At 42.3% G+C, this 20,287-nt stretch overlaps 1 protein-coding gene across 3 annotated transcripts; it reads left to right on the forward strand.

The window, feature by feature from the left end:
- The first annotated feature begins 1,849 nt into the window (after positions 1 to 1,849).
- On the forward strand, positions 1,850 to 19,525 carry LOC118366088 (uncharacterized). Of its 3 annotated transcripts, none has more exons than XM_035748493.2 (15): positions 1,850 to 1,994; positions 4,829 to 5,158; positions 5,592 to 5,900; positions 8,377 to 8,670; positions 8,802 to 8,958; positions 10,521 to 10,690; positions 11,041 to 11,328; positions 11,633 to 11,802; positions 11,909 to 12,068; positions 12,260 to 12,541; positions 13,062 to 13,224; positions 13,960 to 14,120; positions 14,351 to 14,426; positions 15,662 to 15,695; positions 15,883 to 19,525. In XM_035748493.2, the coding sequence occupies exons 1-15, from the start codon at positions 1,928 to 1,930 to the stop codon at positions 16,042 to 16,044; spliced, it is 2,823 nt and encodes a 940-aa protein (XP_035604386.1). In that variant the 5' UTR covers positions 1,850 to 1,927; the 3' UTR covers positions 16,045 to 19,525. The 3 variants fall into 3 exon arrangements, with proteins under 3 accessions (XP_035604386.1, XP_035604472.1, XP_035604556.1); XM_035748579.2 differs by having other exon boundaries at positions 15,886 to 19,525; XM_035748663.2 differs by having other exon boundaries at positions 11,299 to 11,328.
- The last annotated feature ends 762 nt before the right edge of the window (positions 19,526 to 20,287 follow it).

Below are 20,287 nucleotides of genomic sequence, written 5' to 3' on the forward strand. Positions count from 1 at the left end.
GAGAGAGAGAGAGAGAGAGAGAGAGAAAGAGAGAGAGAGAGAGAGAGAGAGAGAAAGAGAGAGAGAGCGAGCGAGAGAATGAGAGTAGAGAGAGAGGATACTTATCTGAAAAGTCAAATGTATTTTCTAATGGCTTCCAGATTCAGTTGTAGTCCATTAACACAGGATGCTTCAGCTACAACCTCACTGTCAGTACCAGCTGTGTGTGTGAAACGGTTTTCTATCTCTCTGAATGAGTCAAAATGTTACAAACAAACCACAAACTTTCTGATGACTCAACAGCTTTTTTAGTCAAGTCATTTCACTTAGTGTCATTGCCAATAGATCACTATGATGTACTGTAACACTAGTACCAAAGGTGAGTACAAGGTTATCAGCTTTGACAGGAAACACATTTACTAAGAGGGTGATCGTGTAGTCCACAATGCAAAAAAGAACCATACTACTAAAGATTTGATGGAATGTTAGTGAAATAAACAAACCCTGCAATACTCATCCATCTGTAGCAGCCTCTAAGATACTGTACTAGCTTACATTACATAGTGGCCGACAGATGACCACATGTTTACAAATTCAGGGGAGTCAAGCCTTTGTATATTTTGCTTTTCTGGGCTCATCAGACCTCAGAATGATCCTGGAAAACTGGTGTAACATTAAAGTTAGCTAAAGGAGACACTGAGGAAAAAGGCTGTTGAATTTGAGGAGGATTCCCAGTTGGCCTATTGTGTAAAGGGGCTCCCGAGTGGTGCAGCGGTCTAAGGCACTGCATCTCAGTGCAAGAGGCGTCACTACAGTCCCTGGTTTGAATCCAGGATGAATCACATCCAGCCATGATTGGGAGTCCCATAAGGTGGCGCACAATGGCCCAGTGTTGTCCGGGGTTGGCTGGGGCAGGTCGTCATTTAAATAAGAATTTGTTCTTAACTGACTTGCCTAGTTAAATAAAGGTTAAATAAATAAAGAGGGTCTTACTTCATGCACATTCTGCTCCATGATTCACATACTCTGGAAGACAGTTGTTCTGGAGGTACAGCAGCACAGATGTAGCCAGCTGGAGAATTGAAGAGTATTCTTTATGTGCATAGTATTCCTACACATTTGTCTCCCATTGTGATTTTCCCGGCAGGGCATTTCTAATGACAAATTATATTTAGTAAATTGCCAAGTCTGACTAAAAGGAAAACACAGCCATGAAGTGAATTATTAGAATATTAGAAATATTGTCTTGTAAAACAATGCCTTTGTGAGGGATTTCCAGAGCAGCAGGCGAGAAACAGTGAGTTGGCGTCAATTTAGACAGGCTGTGTCTCTCTCTGTCTCGTAGGACTCCTGAAGGGATGAGCTGGGCTGGAGGATGCATGGCATCATCGCGGGCAACAGGGACACTTTGTTATACAGTATGAGGTGACTGAGGAGCTGAACAGACATATCCTGCAGTATGACATGCAGCTGCTACTACTAGGAAGTGAAAACGCTGGTTTTCTACTAAGTGAGATGTGAAATAACAACTAATCCATAGAAGAAGCAATTCTGTTCAAACAGATTTGTGCACATAGTAACATTTAGGGTAAGGTGGTTCTAAACAACATAGCCCTACACTGTGTGTGTTTGTAAAAACAGCCCTGCTCAGAAGTCTGGAGCACACACCCTCTACAGCTGACTCTGACAGCTTCTCTTGAACACACACACACACACACACACACACACACACACACACACACACACACACACACACACACACACACACACACACACACACACACACACACACACACACACACACACACACACACACACACACACACACACACACACACACACACACACACACACACACACACACACACACACACACACACATATTTGAATACCCTCATAGGAGGACTTGCTGTAGTCAAATTGAATCATCACTCTCAGTGATACCACCATGGGATGCTCAGGGCTGTTGATTTTGGGCTTTGTCCTAAATGTGTCTCACTGCTTGGACATGCTGGGTAAGTCTGAGGAGTTATAATCCATCTGTGAGTGTACAGTTCTGTTTATGGGTTTAGTTTACTAGACCTTAAAGACTTGTTTAACCTGTGGCATTTTACACCGAACAGAGGTGCAATAGTTTTCCTGCTTGATTAGTCTAAATATAAAGGCTTACAAGCAATAAACCCAAGAGCAGAATCAATTTGAAATATTCTGAATGTCTTTTAACTGTAGCATTATCAACACACGAAAAAGGATGGAGTCGATTCATTTTATTTTAAACAACGGTTTATTGCTGACATGTTTAAATGACAATATTGGCTGTTAGTCTGCAATTATTGTCCAATGGTATCAGCTATTAAAACCATTTTGGTTGCTTTATGACCTTTTCAATTCCATTCATGACCTTCAGTGATACCATTAATAGTATTGCAATGGCTCTACTAAGTGTACCACTGAGTTTAGGGGAAATCCCTGTGTTATTCGTCAACTCTATTTTATGTTAGTCAGAAAAACCTCACAGTTTGATGTGTTTGAACTTAACTGAGGAACCTCTTCAGGGTGTATTTTCAATCGGCAGATTAATGAGTGCCTCTGAGGAATAAATAGGTCTGTAGGTTAGAACCACTGCACTGACAGTATGACTTTCCATCCCCGGATCTCTCCACTAACACATCATCATACAATTCATTAGTTACATCACCGCACTGATCTATTTTTTGATCAAAAGCAGTTCTTTGTCAATATAAGTTTACATTTTCAGTTGTCTTGCTACCATCTGAAAATGGAATCATTTGCAAGCATCCATGTACGTGAATGCCTGCTGTTGGGTAGAAGCCAAGATGAAACCACAGCAGCGTCATGTGACTATACTACGATATACTGGCCTTATATGGTACTTGGGTAGCCTACATTTGTTTACATCCCTGTTCGTGAGCATTTCTCCTTTGCCAAAATAATCCATCCACCTGACAAGTGTGGCATGTCAAGAAGCTGATTAAACAGCATGGTCATTACACAGGTGCACCTTTTGCTGGGCACAATAAAAGGCCACTCTAAAATGTGCCATTTTGCCACACAACACAATGCCACAGATGTCTCATGTTTTTGAGGGAGAATGCAATTGGCATGCTGACTGTAGGAATGTCCACCAGAACTGTTGCCAGAGAATTTAATGTTCATTTCTCTACCATAAGCCACAAGGGATTGTCTGTGGTGGGTTGGTGCTGAGGAGAATTTCTGTCTGTAATAAAGCCCTTATGTGGGGAAAAACTCATTCTGATTGGCCCACAGTGGATGGGCTTATGCCCTCCCAGGCCCAACCATGGCTGCGCCCCTGCCCAGTCATGTGAAATCCATAGATTAGGGTCTATTTCATGTATCTCAATTGACTGATTTCCTTATATGAACTGTAACTCAGTAAAATTGTTGAAATTGTTGCATATTGTGTTTTATATTTTTGTTCATTATACATAAAGCACCCTAACCTTAAACAGAGATAGTTGTCAGTGTCTTAGGGCCACAGAAAAAGTGCTAGTGGACATTATTGTGTATTTCAGGCTGTTACTATGTGTTTATTGGTAGTGTATCCTTTTAGCGTGCCTCAGTTATGTACATTTTTGAATACATTTTCCATTTTTATGAACCATAAACCCACAAGACAAGATATATTTGTGTGACCAATGAATAAATGAGCATTTGGGGATATACTCAACGTTCTGATTGTTTCCATATGTTGTGATATACAACCCACCACTTCTTGCTGTTCTCTGAATTGATTTGGTCAGAGTATTTCTAGTTGGAGACATAAGTGTGGTCCTCATCAAAGTGTCCCAACAGCAGTATTTTATAGGATAGGTGATGTGAAGTGTTAGACTGGGTATCCCCATGACCCAATGTAATCAGCTGTCATCATTCAGCACTTAAGGTTCAATTTGACTCCCATTTTCACTGGCTAATAGATCAACTGTGTCCTTAAGTGTTCCATAATAGAGAGACGAGAGAGAGGAGAGTGAGTTGGTATGCATTGGAATATGCGTACTATCATCCTCCCAATACTCAAAACTGTCAGGCTGCTTTATTTTATGTCCCCTTCACTGAAACATCCCCTAATCATGGCCAATGTCTTAGAGACAGACTGTAGCTCTGTTCTTTAACAAAATGGAGTCTTACATTAAATCTCCACCGGTGGGATCAGTCCCGGCTGCATTTAAGTGTCACAATCAATGTGCACAGTTCAGCCCTCGTCTTTAGCCTTGAATCAACACATAACCCATGTTAGTCTAGAGAGATAAGTCTCATCACTTAGTACATATTACCTTTTAGCACTGCAGCATCTCTATCTTCTGCATTCCACAAAGTGATTGCTTCCATTGACAGTCATTATGTTCTCTGCCCCATATACAAATGGCACCCTATTCACTATAGTGCAGTACTTTTGACCAGGGCCCATAGGGAATAGTGTGCCATTTGGGACACAAGCATCTGCTTCATCCAGTCTCACCAAGAGACAATGGGATGGACACACACAGACAGGGAACCCTTTTTATAGAAATCACACCAACAGACATCCACCATCTCACTGCCCCTCCTTCTCAACAGAAATCACATTTACTGTTGGTTGTTTTTAGCAACGTATACGGAATATCTCATCAATTAATCAAAGTGCATCCCACTGAGATATGAGTGATTGTGAGTGACGAAGGTTGCGTCCCAAATGGCGCACTACTTTTGACCAGGGCCCATAGAGCTATGGTCAAAAGTAGTGTACTAGGGAATATGGTGCCCCTTTGGGACACATCATGACAGAATTACTAATCATTTATGCATATCACAATGTTTTTTTCTCTCACAGATATGGAGGAGGACATGGAGATTGATCGTAACGTCACTGGGATCCTTGGAGAGGACATCTTCCTCCGCTGTCAGTACCTGGGACAGAATGACATCACAGACGCCTCATGGAAACGCCCAGACTCTAGAATGAAGCGATCGATGAAGAAATTAACAGGCTACAAGAACAACAAGGCTTTCAGCAAAGACCCAGACTTCTCCACCCCAGCCTCTCCCACCAATCTGACTGTGAAGATGAGGGTGTCTACTCTGGAGGCTCAGGGGGAGTACACATGCGTGTTTGCCACTGATGAAGAGGAGATCACTAACAGCATGTTTCTCACTGTCCTGGGTAAGCTTGATTGATGAATATGGCCCATTTAGAATACTGCATCCTTCCTTTTTCCCCTCCTATAAGTAATCACTCATCTGAGATGACAAGATTGGTGTAACCAATTGCTTTGACCAGTTAGGTTATGTCAGATCAGATCATTGATTACTTCAAGAAAGTGAGTAAGGAAGGATGCATTTTAAGAGTATTCGAAGGGGGCCTCTAATGGGTGATGCAAAAGTACTTAACACCTAGATGGTAGAGAAAAACAACAGAAGTAAACATGGCCTCATGATGAAATTGGGGGTGGATAGAATATGTGACATTATCGTTGCCTGTTGTATCCTTACCTTACTGTACCTTCAGGTCATAGCAAAGACAGAATCATACAAACATAACTGTTTCTGGTACCAGCATCATCCCCGTCATGTGTTTGAATGTTTTTGTTTTGAAGCTCGACCTGATATCCACACAGAGGTGACAGAGGACACAGACAACGCTACCCACTACCAGTCAGTCACATGCTCAGCTACCAATGGTAAACCTGTGGCTCTGATTCGCTGGGAGATCAACGGCAGTCCTCCTACTGACAACTCCTCTGTGGGGATGAGGAACACCAGTTATACCAATGGCACTGCCACTGTGACCAGCATTCTCCGCTTCCCCACCCACCTACAGGACCAGGACAGGGTGACCTGTGTGGTCCAGCACCCAACCCTGCCTGACCCCACCACACATGTCACAGTGGGGGTGGAGACCTTCAGTAAGCATGCCAGCTCATGTACACAAGGACTGCATCCTAAATGGCACCCTATTCCCTTTATAGTGCACTGCTTTTGACCAGGAAGACTGACAAGATTTGAGACGCATCCTTGATGTTTATGTTTGTGTGTACAGTACTTGGCATTTCTTACTTTCGTGGGCAAGGATTTCGTTTGGGAAGAGGTTAACTCTGACATGACCTGTGGTGCTAAGAATCAATGTCTGAGAATGATCTGTAGATATTGGATAATGCTGGGGCTGGCACCACCCCGAGCTCACTGGCACAGATGTTTACTTTCCTTTGTTCCACGTGGTCACCTCCCCACTCCCCAACCCCTACTCTCGCCATGTACCAGATATTGTGTGTTCCCTGTACAGTCGTCGCAATCAGCTGTGGCACGACAGAGACAGAACATACACCGTCATCATATTCTTATCATATGTCGATATCCCTCTCTACCACATTAGAGACACGTTTTATATACAGCCTGTCAAAGAGGATCATATGACAGAAATATTCTATGTCGTGTCTTTGTTATCATTAACTGAAGACTGATAGTTATTACGCGATAAGACTGATTAATCATGTAACCGTAATTACTAGATAGTCGGGGCACCAAGGAATAATATTCAGATTACAAAGTTATAATTTCCTAAAATAACTTTTCAGATATTTTATCTGATCAATTAGTCTTCAAATTAATGAATTATTTACTTTACCTCTAGTTAGTCTCATTCCAAACGTCGGAAATTGTTGGTTATCTGCACAAACCCCGTCTTCAATATGAGTCATCCATACATCAATTGTCTTAAATCATTTATTTATTACTAACTAAGTAATTCACAGAAATGCATAAACAAACAAACAAACAAGGTAAATGTGGTTACATAAAATGATAGGAGAATGTGCCCTAGTGGGCTAAACCGGCATGGCGGCTTGTTAGACAAAAGGGGAAGTGGGGGTCGACTAAGAAGTCACTACAGAGTGATAATTATAACAATTGAAATGCTAATCCTTTGCACATGAACACTCACTCATTCGGGAACAATTGCAATCAATATATATATTTACGCTCAGTGTATCATCTTGATAGCTGGTGAAAAGTTTGTTTATTTTGTAGAATTGTCCGTCTCTCTCTCTCTCTCTCTCTGTCGTGGTTATAGTGGATAGTTCAGAGTAACATTCATTCGTTTTGTTATAGAATAGATGTTTCAGCGGTTGTCGTTCTTTGCGTTCAATGATACTGAATTCCTAGCTGCAGACTAGTAATTAATATCAAAGACTTGTTCTTATTCTGTCGGTATCGATAGTCTAAGGGTTTAACCGCGTGGTATGGTTAAAAGATTCAGCAATGGTCTACAACCTGTGTCTCCCCTAATGGAGAAAAACATGGTCTGCAACCTTTAGCCATCTCGTAATTGAGGTAAGCTCGGTCTGCTGATCGAAAACCCGAGTCTGGGTTTTATTCGGAAGGCAGAAAAGGGCTGTCCCAGGACGCCTGACCCTAACTGGGCTCAGGGGCGGTCCTCTGATTTAAACTCCAATCCCCTTTTTGAGTTTTCCTTCATTAAACAGTCCAAAATCATATTACACACTTTTACAAACAGTATCATACTCACTCATTCATCTTATACAACAATTAGATATAAACCTCGTATATGAGGTTTATATTATATAAACAGATTTATGGTAATGTAGTCACACCGTCTCCCATGAGCATCCCCAAGTTGTGACAAATGGACCAGTTCATAGCTGGATTCTTCACCGGTCTTTTATACTTTCTCCGGAACATGAAATCTGTTCGTACCTCAAGTTCTGTGAGGTGGAAGGATTTCCTTTGTCCTCTATGAAAATTTACTCTCTCTATACTGTGTGTCCATGAGGAGATCCTCAGGAATTTATGACGTCTCTCTGACCACAGCAACCTAGTTGAAGGAGGAAAGGGGGAGGCAGGGAGAGGGGGATGGGGCTTGCTATACCCAAAGAGGCCAACGTCATGACACCTCCCTTATCCATATGTGGTAGTATCAAAGTCTTTGATAATCGGCAATAGAGTGATGCCTTTCTATATCAGCAGTAAGTCTGTATTGAGATGTGTAAAATAGTGTGCTTCCCAAATGGTACCCTATTCCCTATATAGTGCACTACTTTTAACCAGAGTAATATTGGAAAGATGGTGCCATTTGGGATGTAGGCATAGTCCTGTAGTTCTAAGCCCCGCCAGCAGATCTGCTCTCAGCTGTAGCCTGCTGAACAGATGGAACAGGTGAGAAGTGTCAGCACTCTCCTCCTAAACCCAACCGGCAGCCCTGTTATGCCCTGTGCTAATCTTTCATACGTCTATCCTTTCACTTCAGCCTTCTCAAAAATCTAAACCACAGCCCTAGAGGCCCAGACATTAGATTTAGGACTCTTGTTATACTGATGGACCATTCCCACCTGCTCATGTACAATTATTATTTATCTCTGCCTGCAGTGGCTCCCAATGTGACCATTGAGACATACCTGGTTCTAGAGGACGGGGAGGAGTTCTGGGTGGTCAACTGTGGTGCAGCTGGAGGGCGACCCCGAGCTGACATCACCCTGGTGCTGCTCAATCGGGATGCCAGTTCCATGCTACAGAAGGAGGTTGTCATGGATGCAGCAGACACATTGGTCAGGTCATACCGCTTCCCAGCTGAGCTTCATGAAGGGGAAAACATCACCTGTCTGTTTGACCACCCCAAGTTCCCACACAGAGAGCTACGGACCACCACTTTGCCGGCATTCTGTGAGTACTGATCACGAGTCATAACTGAGGATTTGGAGCCAAAAGTATGGTCTTAGGAGACTGCTTTTCATTTACTCTACTTAATAAAAGACTCTGTGTTGGATATTCTGTTTTCACTTCCTATTGTGTAGATCTGTCTGCTGTTCGGCTGCTGAACCCAGGGTTGGCAGACCGCAGCAACAAGAGCCAGGCTGTAGAGTCAGTGGTTCTGGAGGAAGGACAGAGCAAAACCACCATCGGGCTAAAGGTCGTTGGGGATGTACCACGTTACAGTATCGTATGCACCAAGTAAGGATACCTGTATTACTATCATAATACAGACAAGATGTCTGTTGATCTCTCTTGATTGTTAACTTCAGTTCATCTCAGATAAAGGACAACATTAACATGTTGTGATAATCTTATCAATCAGCGAACAGTTACAAAAAACAAAGTTTGCTGTCCCATTTTGCCTTATAGCAATTTCATTCATTCCTGCTATTGTTGCTATACTATTATTTGCATCATATACACAGGTGTTAACATCACATACATATCGTGTTAGGCAGCTGTGGTGAGAGGTTTGGTTGAAAACCACAGGCATTAGACAGGCACTAGAGTCTAGTGACTAGACACACATCCTGCAGATTTGTTTTAGAAGCATCCAGCTGCAGATTTTGCGTGCTGACACCGAATGGGCGACAAACCTCAAAGCACATGCGTCTCATATGGTATTTTTGCATTTTATGCGCACGTGCAACCTATAATTTAGACATTTGTTGGTAATGTGCTACGAACATACCAGTCGGCGCACTAGCTCCGATCCGTCTGGGCATTATGTTAATTAACCACTGTTGCTTGTGTAGCTAGCTAGCACACACTAGTTAGCCCGGCACACACTAGCCAGCTCGTACAACACTATCTAGCTAGATAGTACATGTTTGCTCTAGTACACACTAGCTAGCTAGCTAGTACACACTAGCTAGTACCCATCTTATAATTCTAAATGTAATTTCACCACCTGCGCTGTTGGTAGCGGTAACGCACCATCCTGTCTGAACAGAACATAACATGTCGCAGTATAGCAACAATAGTATATGTCTCACAGCATCTCACAGCGTCTGTGGCGTGAGAAGATATCTGCTGCAGTCAGACCATTTTTTATCAACTTTGAATAGCAATCACCAAGTTGGTGACATTATCCCTGGATCTAACTATGTGAGAACAAAAGCTCTTAGAGGTGCTGCTCTTTTTTAATTTAACTAGGCAAGTCAGTTAATAACAAATTCTTATTTACAATGACGGCCTATCGGGAAACAGTAGGTTAACTTTTTTTTTACCTTGGCAGCTTAGGGATTCGATCCAGCAACCTTTCGGGTACTGGCCCAACGCTCTAACCATGGCTACCTGCCTCTGGAGAGTGCAAACTGTGGACAATACCCACAAAATGAGGTGGAAACTGAGCTGCAGTTCCTAACCTACTGCCAAATGTATGGCCATATTAGAGACACATATTTCTCTCAGACCCAGAAAGAATTAGAAAACAAATCCAATTTTGATAAACTTCCAAATCTATTGTGTGAAATACCACAGTGTGCCATCACAGCAGCAATATGTGTGACCTGAAAAGTGCAACCAGTGCAGGACAAACACAATTGCAAATACAACCTATATTTATGTGTATTTATTTTCCCTTTTGTGGAACTTTTGTGAGTGTAGCATTTACTGTTAATTTGTTATTGTATATTTCACTTTTGTTTATTATCTATTTCACTTGCTTTGGCATTGTATACATATGTTTCCCATGCCAATAAAGCCCTTTGAATTGAGTGTCTACCTGTAACAGTGTCTGGTCTTGTGTTGTCTCCTAGAGAAGAGCAGTCTCTCCCTGAGGGTGTGGAGGTGATTGGCAGTGCTCTAACCCTGCAGGGTCCTGTGGAGCTCTACCATGCAGGGCTGTATGAGTGTGAGGCCTCCTACTACAGCCACAGGGCATCTGTACTGCTGGACATTACCGTTAACCCACAAGTCAAGCAGTCTGGTACGAGCAGTCTTGTCTACATATCATAGTTAGTGTCCCAAATAGTACCCTATTCCTGATATAGTGCACTATAGTGAGAATGGGCCCTGGTAAAATGTTTGGGATGTAGACTACATATCATATAATTTGGGATGCAGCCAACATATCATCTTCATCATTTGACAATGCCATATCTGGCAGTCTGTAATTTGTAGCGAGACAGCATTATGTCAATACAAGTGACGTCTATCATAAATTGTATTTTTTAAATGTAAGAAATATTGTTAGTAAAAATCTGAATGTTTATTGTCCTGCACACTGTAAAGTTAAGCGATTAGCATGTTTATTGCCTTCTATCCTCTGTGTGCTAGTGACTGTTCCTCCCAGCATAAGGATTGATGTCCAGGACAGACTGGGTAACAGGTTCATTGAGTGCCTGGCTGCAGACTCTGTCCCCATTGCCAATGTGTCCTGGGTTCTACCTGAGGGTGTGTCTGGGCCCTCCTGGTCCAGTCTCACATCCCATAATGGAACCCACTCTGTCAGCAGTGTGTTAGTCCTGCCTGCCTGCTCAGCCCAGGAGCTCAATATGGAGTGTGTGATAGATCATTCTGTGTTTGTGTTGCCAGAGAGAAGACAGATAACACTCCCTGTGTGTGGTATGTTCAACAAATCATCGAACACCATCAATTAAAGCTCTAGTGTTAAAATATTTTATTTACATTGAGAACATGTATCCTATATCTCTGTTATTTTATTTACATTGAGAACATGTATCCTATATCTCTGTTATTGTATTTACATTGAGAACATGTATCCTATATCTCTGTTATTTTATTTACATTGAGAACATGTATCCTATATCTCTGTTATTTTATTTACATTGAGAACATGTATCCTGTATCTGTTATTTTATTTACATTGAGAACATGTATCCTATATCGCTATTCTATCTACATGCAGCTCCTCCTAACATCACCATCCAGTCCAGCTCTGAGTGGGAGGAAGATATAGCATACACACTGGTGCAGTGCACTGTGGACAGTGTTGGACCTGCTGCCACTATCTCCTGGAGTCTTGGAGACAGGGACAGTGACAATAGTACCAGTCAGCTTAAAGAGGGGCAGGAGCAGGTAAAGAGTGATTGGAATCAAAAATAGATACAGCAAAAAATGAAGAAAAAAAACCAGCAATCATTTGGATATAATTTGCACACTCTAGCATATGTTTCGCTTGCAGGATCAGGGGCAGCCTGAGCACCATGCCAATGGCTCTGTGACAGTCTGTAGTGTGTTGAGGCTCCCCACTTCCATGTTCTCTGGTCAGAATGTCACCTGTGTGGTGGATCAGCTGGGTCTTGAAAGGCCAGAGAGAAGAGGGATACTGCTGCGTGGATTGGGTAAATTACTTTATGACTTGTAGTATCCATGTTTCTCCACAATACATTATGTGCATCCCCAATAACACGCTATTTCCCCTATTGGCCCTGGTCAAAAGTAATGCACTATAAAGGGAATAGGGTGTCATTTAGGGACGTATCCATTGTATCCAACCACCACACAATGTCACTCCCTCCCTCCCTTCCCTCAGAGTCCACTGTGATGCGTGTTTTTGTTGCGAGGCAAAGCAGATCTCTGTGGCTGGCTGTGTGTGAGTACAGAGGGGACGGGATCAGAGCACACCTCTCTTGGGTTCTACCTGACAACACCACAGGCCGCATCTCCTTCCGCTCTGGGTATGAAGGTGTGAGAGTGCTAACCAACCTCACCTATGAGTTTCCACTGGCCCTCCACGAGGGACAGGACCTGACTTGCCTCTTTCAAAATCACCATGGACTTAAGGAGAGGAGGACAGTCCATGTCCCTAGATACTGTAAGTGTAATAGAGAATAAATACAGACAGAAATTATTCCCTTTTTTTATATAAAGCCCCCAACACCACAAAAGACGTGTTATACAACACATACATTCTGTACACTGTTAGAAAAAAGGCTTCCTGAACGGTTCTTCAGCTGTCCCAATAGGAGAAGCCTTTTTGGTTCCAGGTAGAACTCTCTTTAGTTTCTCTGTAGAAAGGTTTGTTCATGGAACCCAAAAGTTTTTTTTAACCTTGAACCAAAAGGGTTTTTACCTGGAACCAATAAGGGTTCTTCAAATGGTTCTCCTATAGGGGCAGTCGAAGAACCCTCTTAGGTTTTAGATAGTACCTTCATTTCTAAGAGTGTACTGACACTTCTGTCGTGACATTCATAGACATACAGTACCTGCCAGGCATGCCATGCTTCAACATCCCAGTCAACAGTCAAATACAACTACCTGTCTATCGATTGTATGTATTTAGGGAGTGGTTTGTGTTTTGCCCCCTGTTGACCACTTCCCCTTCCCCTTCTTAGACATATCATCTGTCAGACTACTGAACCAAACCACTCCCCTGGACAAACATTATGGAGATGAGTCCGTCATACACCGAATGTCTCTAAAGGAGAATTTCCAAAACCAGAGGATCCTGCTCAAAGTGTATGGCAGTGTACCAACTTACAACCTCACCTGTCACAGGTAATACTCTTTGCTAGACTCTCTTTTAATACAGTATTCATTTCCTCCAGCTTCTGAACTTTGGAGGCTGAGTGAGAGCACTACAGTAGGATGGAAGACAGAGTAGGGTAATATTACCACTACACAGGGCCGGTAATTTGTACAATCATTGTTTTTCTTCAAAACGGAAGTTCTCATATGTATTGTTTTATGAGAGCTTTTACCTAGACAATCAAATAAGTGCAGTGTCATAAAGCTGCCACTATGCCTTAATAAGATACTATCAGGACTTCTGTGCTGTGGGGCCTGGAGAAGGTCCTGACTGGCAGGCCATGCGGTCAGTGGTACTAAAGAACTCTAATATCAGGGACAATGAGTGACTCATAAACCTGACACTCTCCTGTCCTCCCATACACAGGCTCCTAAATTGTGTTAGGAGTTATTCTGTCAAGCTATTCTGTGTAAAGCTGCGTTCGTATCTGCTAAGGTGGATGATACAGTTACTTATTTATACACCTAAGTAGATATACAAAATACAACGTCTCGTTAGATTTATGCCACTCAATGTCAACTATAGCAGTGGTTTTATTATCATATTTTGGAAGGTATCAAAAAGTGTTGCGATAGCAGTTTCCCCCCTCACTTGCTTATCTTATTCTCTCTTCATGAATGTCTTCTTTGCCACTTAGCTGATAAACAGATCAAAGAAGCGTGTGTACTATGTAATGACCTTCTGTGTCCTGCTGCGTGTTGAAGAAATGATGGCTCATTGGTCCAGATGGATGGCGGAGCTCTGTTGTTCCAATCAAAGGTCACGGAGCAGGATGCGGGCCTCTACACCTGCCACGCCTCTTTCTACCACCATAAGGCCTCAGTCCTCATTCAAGTGGAGGTCACCAGTGAAGATAAACAGCTCAGTGAGTGTACACTCTCCTTATCTTGCATCAGTGATACAACAAAATGTAAGATATGTCAATGGTTTCTGGTGAACATCCCAAAATGATTGGCATATTATTACATATAATTGGCATTAACTTCCATTTACAACAGGTGTTCCATTCCATTAACTTCCATTTACAACAGGTGTTCCATTCCATTTACTTCCATTTTGTGTTACCTGATGTCTTTCTCCTGTGTGTTTGTGCAGTGATGGTCTTCATCGTCTGCTTCTCCTCGGCTGCGGCCATCTCGATCCTCCTCATTGTCACTTTGTGTGTTTTCTGGTGAGTCGACCAGCAGGTTGGCAGGTGACAAACAGGAAACCAGGTCTGTGCGTCTGACGGTTACTACAGCTAGGCATGACAAAAGTAGCACAGAGCTATTCAAAAAACAGGATGCTCTGTGGCTGGAGCAGACAGGTACGTCAGCCACCACAGCTCTGCCAGACAACTCACACAGTCTGATTCTCTCTGTTTCTGTGGTAAAGACAGATTTATTTTCCATCTAATGTTATCATAGGGCAACTATAGAGCTGTACTCAGAGTTACTACTCTGGAAGTAAGGTAAGCTATTCAAAAACTTCACAGCTGAAGAATTCATATTGTAATTCAATCCCAGTTGCAATGCTTGGAATGAGAGGAATGCATAAAGCAGTCGCCTCTTGTTGCTGTCATTGGATCTGACCAGATCATAAGACAGGTGTCTCACTACCACAATGTTTGGATACACTTTGAGATCCTAAATGTCTTTAAAAGCATCTGATCCACAAATCCACTAATGGTCCATGAAAACTCTCCCACAGGGCTCTGTTCAAAAGTAGTGCACTGTGTAGGGAATAGGGTGCCATTTAGGACGTAGACTAACTTCCTCTTTGTCATGACTCATGTGAGAAGGGATGGTAAATATATAGACAGACACACTGACTGCACTTCAGGCTTATTCATTGTATCTTTGGTCAGTACATTCGGTCAAGGTGCCATTGGTGTGATGAGCATCACTGTCCCATTATCCCTGGTTCCTGTGGGAAGATCCGTCAGGCTAATTTGGAAAGGTCAGTCAGTCGGACAGTATACACAAGAGAAAATATGATGCCCCAGGGGAATAGCTATTCCGAGATTTGCATCACCCACGGGTCACCAGCACTAGCAACACTTTTTGAAAAGAGCAGGTCTTCATTGGCCTGGTTGGTGTCATGGGGATCATGAGAGATGAGGAGAGTTACTGCTTCTGACATCAGAGAGATCAATGATGATGTCTGGGGTCACCATCATTCTACTTATATATTCACATAGCATAATGCATGCACACACTCAGTGGCTCAGTGGAAGTATTTTCACTCATACAACAGCGCCTCCAAGGGGTGCAGTTTGGCCATGCAGGTATATTTGGCCATACAACTTTATTAGTGAGTGAGGATGAAACCCAACTGTATAAAAACAACAGTAGAATTAGACAATATTTGAAATGCTATCTGTCACTAACTCAAATGACAATGAATTGTTTTAATTGTTTTTTGCAGCAAAATAAATGGAGGAGACCGCCCAGCATCTAAGGTCAGTCATTCTTAGATCTTTTCTCTAACTGATGAGTTCTCAAAAAAACATTATACACGCTTTGAATTCATGAGAATGGTCCTCTTGCCTTCATTCATCTATTCCTATAGCTTCTATCCATAGGTCTTTATTCAACATTTGATGTGCTTTGTCCCCTTGTCTCCTATCTTCTCTGAACTCCTGTAAGAAGCGCGAGTCGCTGGCACCCCTGACCTCTCTGACCCAGGACCTGTGCTCTCCAGAGTTGAGGAAGGGGAAGGCAGCAGTGACAGTACCAGGAGGAGGAGGCCAGGAGTACAACCAGCTGCTCAGCTACTCTATTGTCATTGATGCCAGATCCACGGTGTAAATAACAGGGAGCACTACTTGTGCACTGTATAGGAAATAGGGTATCATTTGAGTCTGGTTGATTTAGTTTGGTAGGTTAAAAAAAACATACTCGGTAAATGCATTTAAAAAAACTTGACAAGGATATCGCAAAAGTCAGAGACTTATTTCCATTGTGGTCCCTAAATTCCATGGTGCAAAAACATTACAACATCACATACAGTTGAAGTCGGACGTGTACATACACCTTAGCCAAATACATTTAAACTCTGTTTTTCACTTTTCCTGACATCTAATCCTAGTACAAATGCCCTGTCTTAGGTCAGTTATGATCACCACTTTAGAATGTGAAATGTCAGAATAATAGTAGAGAGAATGATTTATTTCAGCTTTTATTACTTTCATCACATTCCCAGTGGGTCAGAAGTTTACATACACTCAATATTATTTGGTAGCATTGCCTTTAAATTGTTTAACTTGGGTCAAATGTTTCAGGTAGCCTTCCACAAGCACAATAAGTTGGGTGAATTTTGGCCCATTCCTCCTGACAGAGCTGGTGTAACTGAGTCAGGTTTGTAGGCCTCCTTGATCGCACAGGCTTTTTCAGTTCTGCCAACACGTTTTCTATAGGATTGAGGTCAGGGCTTTGTGATGGCCACTCCAATACCTTGACTTTGTTGTCATTAAGTCATTTTGACATAACTTTGGAAGTATGCTTGGGGTTATTGTCCACTTGGAAGACCCATTTGCGACCAAGCTTTAGCTGCCTGACTGATGTCTTAAGATGTTGCTTCAATATATCCATGTAATTATCCTTCCTCACGCTTTTTTTTATGGCAGTTTTGGAGTGGTGGCTTCTTCCTTGCTGAGCGGCCTTTCAGGTTATGTTGATATAGGACTCCTTTTACTGTGGATATAGATACTTTTGTACCCGTTTCATCCAGCATCTTCACAAGGTCCTTTGCTGTAGTTCTTAGATTGATTTGCACTTTTCGCACTTTTCGCACTAAAGTACATTAATCTCTAGGAGACAGAATGCGTCTCCTTCCTGAGCGGTATGATGGCTGCGTGGTCCCATGGTGTTTATACTTGCGTACTATTGTTTGTACAGATGAACGTGGTACCTTCAGGCGTTTGAAAATTGCTCCCAAGGATGAACCAGACTTGTGGAGGCCTGCAATTTTTTTTCTGAGGTCTTGGCTGATTTCTTTTGATTTTCCCATGATGTCAAGCAAAGAGGCACTGAGTTTGAAGGTAGGCCTTGAAATACATCCACAATTACACCTCCAATTGATTAAAATTATGTCAATTAGCCTATCAGAAGCTTCTAAAGCCATGACATAATTTTCTGGAATTTTCCAAGATGTTTAAAGGCACAGTCAACTTAGTGTATGTAAACTTCTGATCCACTGGAATTGTGATACAGTGAATTATAAATTAAATAATCTGTCTGTAAACAATTGTTGGAAAAATGACTTGTCATGCACAAAGTAGAAGTCCTAACCGACTTGCCAAAACTATAGTTTGTTAACAAGGTATTTGTGGAGTGGTTGAAAAACTAGATTTAATGACTCCAACCTAAGTGTATATAAACTTCTGACTTCAACTCTAGATAAAGATACATTACACAGACATTTTTTATTTTTCATTAGCAAGCTTTTGACTGTAGGCAACCACAGGCTTTTGTACTATATGTCAGAGAACATTCAGATGGGTCTGCTGACTCAGCTAGAGTATTCTGTGCATCACTCTTACGTGATTCATGCCAGGATATTAAAATGCATTATTTTGTGAATTTTTCATGATTTTTTGTTTTGTTTATTAGTGTATTATGTATGTCATGCTTTGGTGTTTTCAATAATCATAATATGTTGTAAAGAAATGTATTGTAAAACTGCTAGAAATGATGTTGAGCGTAGCAACTGTTTGTTTTACTGTTTTGGATTTCTGGTCCCCACAAGTATTAAACTTTGAAAGGTTGTTCATTTTGGTTATCTAATGTAGTAAAATCCAAAGCATTATCATTAACGTTACTGTAAATGTGTATCTTGTTGTTAAAACTGCCTTGTTTGACAGGTTTAAGACTAAATTAATTGACGCGCGCACGCGCACTCTTGTAGAACTAACCTTGTGGGGGCAACACAATTCAGTCCCATTCAAAATCCTATTTTCCCTAACCTTAACCCCAAAACCTAAACCTAAGCCTAGCTCCTAAACCCTAAAACCCCTAGAAATAGCATTTGACCTTGTGGGGACTAACAAAATGTCCCCAGTTGGTCAAATGTATGTTTGTTTAATATTGTTGTGGGGATTTCTGGTCCCCTCAAGTATAGTTAAACATGTCCAGACTCACTCACTCACTCAGTTTAAGTTTTTTGCACTAACCCTGAGGGTGTCTGGAAAATAAGACACTCCTAATAGAGCTCACGTCATCACTTGCAGAAGAGCAGTAATATTTATTCTCACCTGAGAGAATAAAGTAAATCAGGTTGGATCAGGATTTGCATAATTTTAATACAGACTGCAGTTTGCTGTGATGAGTTTAATCCAAATGTGTGATGTGGCAAGTTTCTTTATACCAATCATAGTAAGAAATTAGTGTCTTGTTTACCAATGCTGGGGCAGTCAACTATATGTTATACTACTCTGGTTCTGAATAATGCATTTTAAATCCTGGTATAGGGTTAGTCCATGTTAAATTATGTAAATTAAAGTTAAAAATATATTTCACTTCCAATGACTTATTTAGCATCTCCTAGCGCCCCCTTATGGAACATAAGAGATCCCACAACATGGACCATAAAAATTGACGTAACGTCCCATGTAACTATGGGAACGAGACCTACTAATATTTTGTCGTAGTCCAAGTTTGAAAAGTTAGGTAGCTAAGTTAGATATTTAATAAAGCTTTTCCCATCTCTGCAGACTTATCAGACCTGCTGCAAAGTCTGGAGCAACATGTTCAGGCTTTGGCCAACACCAACAACCCCTTGGTGTTAGTTTTTAGTGCTGGTTTGGCAGGAGAGCTGGGTTCACAGCCAAACCTTGAACACCCTGCTTTAAGACTCCAAGTAGCTCTTTGGCAGGGTCAGGAGCACCAACGAGCTGATCCACCCAGGCCCGGGACAGACTACTAGCCCTGAAGGACAGCTTGGGACGCAAGGATGACATCAGGGTCGTGAGTGTAGGAGCTCCATCCCTGGGACCCCTATGCTACTTCCTCCAGGCAGAGTGGGACGGACTGGTTGATGTTGATGTGGTTTCCTACCTGCGCTCTGAGCTCAACCAGCCCATGTGAAACAGCAAGCGGCAGGATAGCCTAGTGGTTAGAGCTTTGGACTAGTGACCGGAAGGTTGCAAGTTCAAACCCCCGAGCTGACAAGGTACAATTCTGTCGTTCTGCCCCTGAACAGGCAGTTAACCCACTGTTCCTAGGCCGTCCTTGAAAATAAGAATTTGTTCTTAACTGACTTGCCTAGTTAAATAAAGATTTTAAAAAAGCCCGCAGTCTCCTCTCTCCTGACCGTCTCAAGCCTAGAGAGCAGAGGTGCTTTTTTCTATGTGATGAGGCCACCAGTGGTCCAACCAATGCCTACTGCCTTCAAGGCCAGGGCCTTTCTGTGTGTTAATCAGGGAGGCTGCCCATGTCAGCAGAGGGACATCAGCAACATCTCTAAACTGCCTCCCAAAGCTACCAGTAACACTTGTTCTTATTAGACCTACTAAAAATCACATTCCATTTATGAATTGCTGTTTCGCTGTGTCTCACTAGGTGCTGAAACATCCCCAGCCTCTTTTCCCCCGAACTGTGTGTTCCAGAACTGAGAGGGGCACTGTGGGATACACGGCTAGGAGCCCTGCAGGACACACTCTCTCCAGCCCTGCCTGCTCCCCCTCCTCTGGGTCAGAGCACAGGTGAGGAACACAGACACTGTCCGAGCCCCAGACAGCCCCCCTCTATCTGGATGGAGAGCATGGGTATAGTAGATACTGGGAACTGGCTGAGAATAACATTATCACCTGTGGTCCTCTAGTGGCCAATCTAGATCCTGTGCCATGTACACAGATACGAGTGAGGCCTGTGAATACCCTTTGAAACTAGACTGCATGTACACTGAGACGAATGAGGCTTGCGAGTACCCTTTGAAACTAGACTGCAGAATGCAATGCTGCGATTATGTTGAAGCACTTATAGACAGAAGTTTTTACAACAGACTTTAAACTATACATCTTATAAGAATGTTTCTTCTTGCTTTATAAATCTT

Source organism: Oncorhynchus keta, chromosome 1 (genome assembly GCF_023373465.1).
Source record: "Oncorhynchus keta strain PuntledgeMale-10-30-2019 chromosome 1, Oket_V2, whole genome shotgun sequence".
In the NCBI taxonomy this organism is placed as follows: Eukaryota; Metazoa; Chordata; class Actinopteri; order Salmoniformes; family Salmonidae; genus Oncorhynchus; species Oncorhynchus keta.

Coding starts and splice junctions, on each gene's coding strand:
- LOC118366088 (XM_035748493.2), top strand. CDS start 1,928: ATGGGATGCTCAGGGCTGTTGATTTTGGGCTTTGTCCTAAATGTGTCT. Junction 8,959..10,520: donor TACAGTATCGTATGCACCAA/GTAAGGATACCT, acceptor GTTGTCTCCTAG/AGAAGAGCAGTCTCTCCCTG. Junction 10,691..11,040: donor CCCACAAGTCAAGCAGTCTG/GTACGAGCAGTC, acceptor TCTGTGTGCTAG/TGACTGTTCCTCCCAGCATA.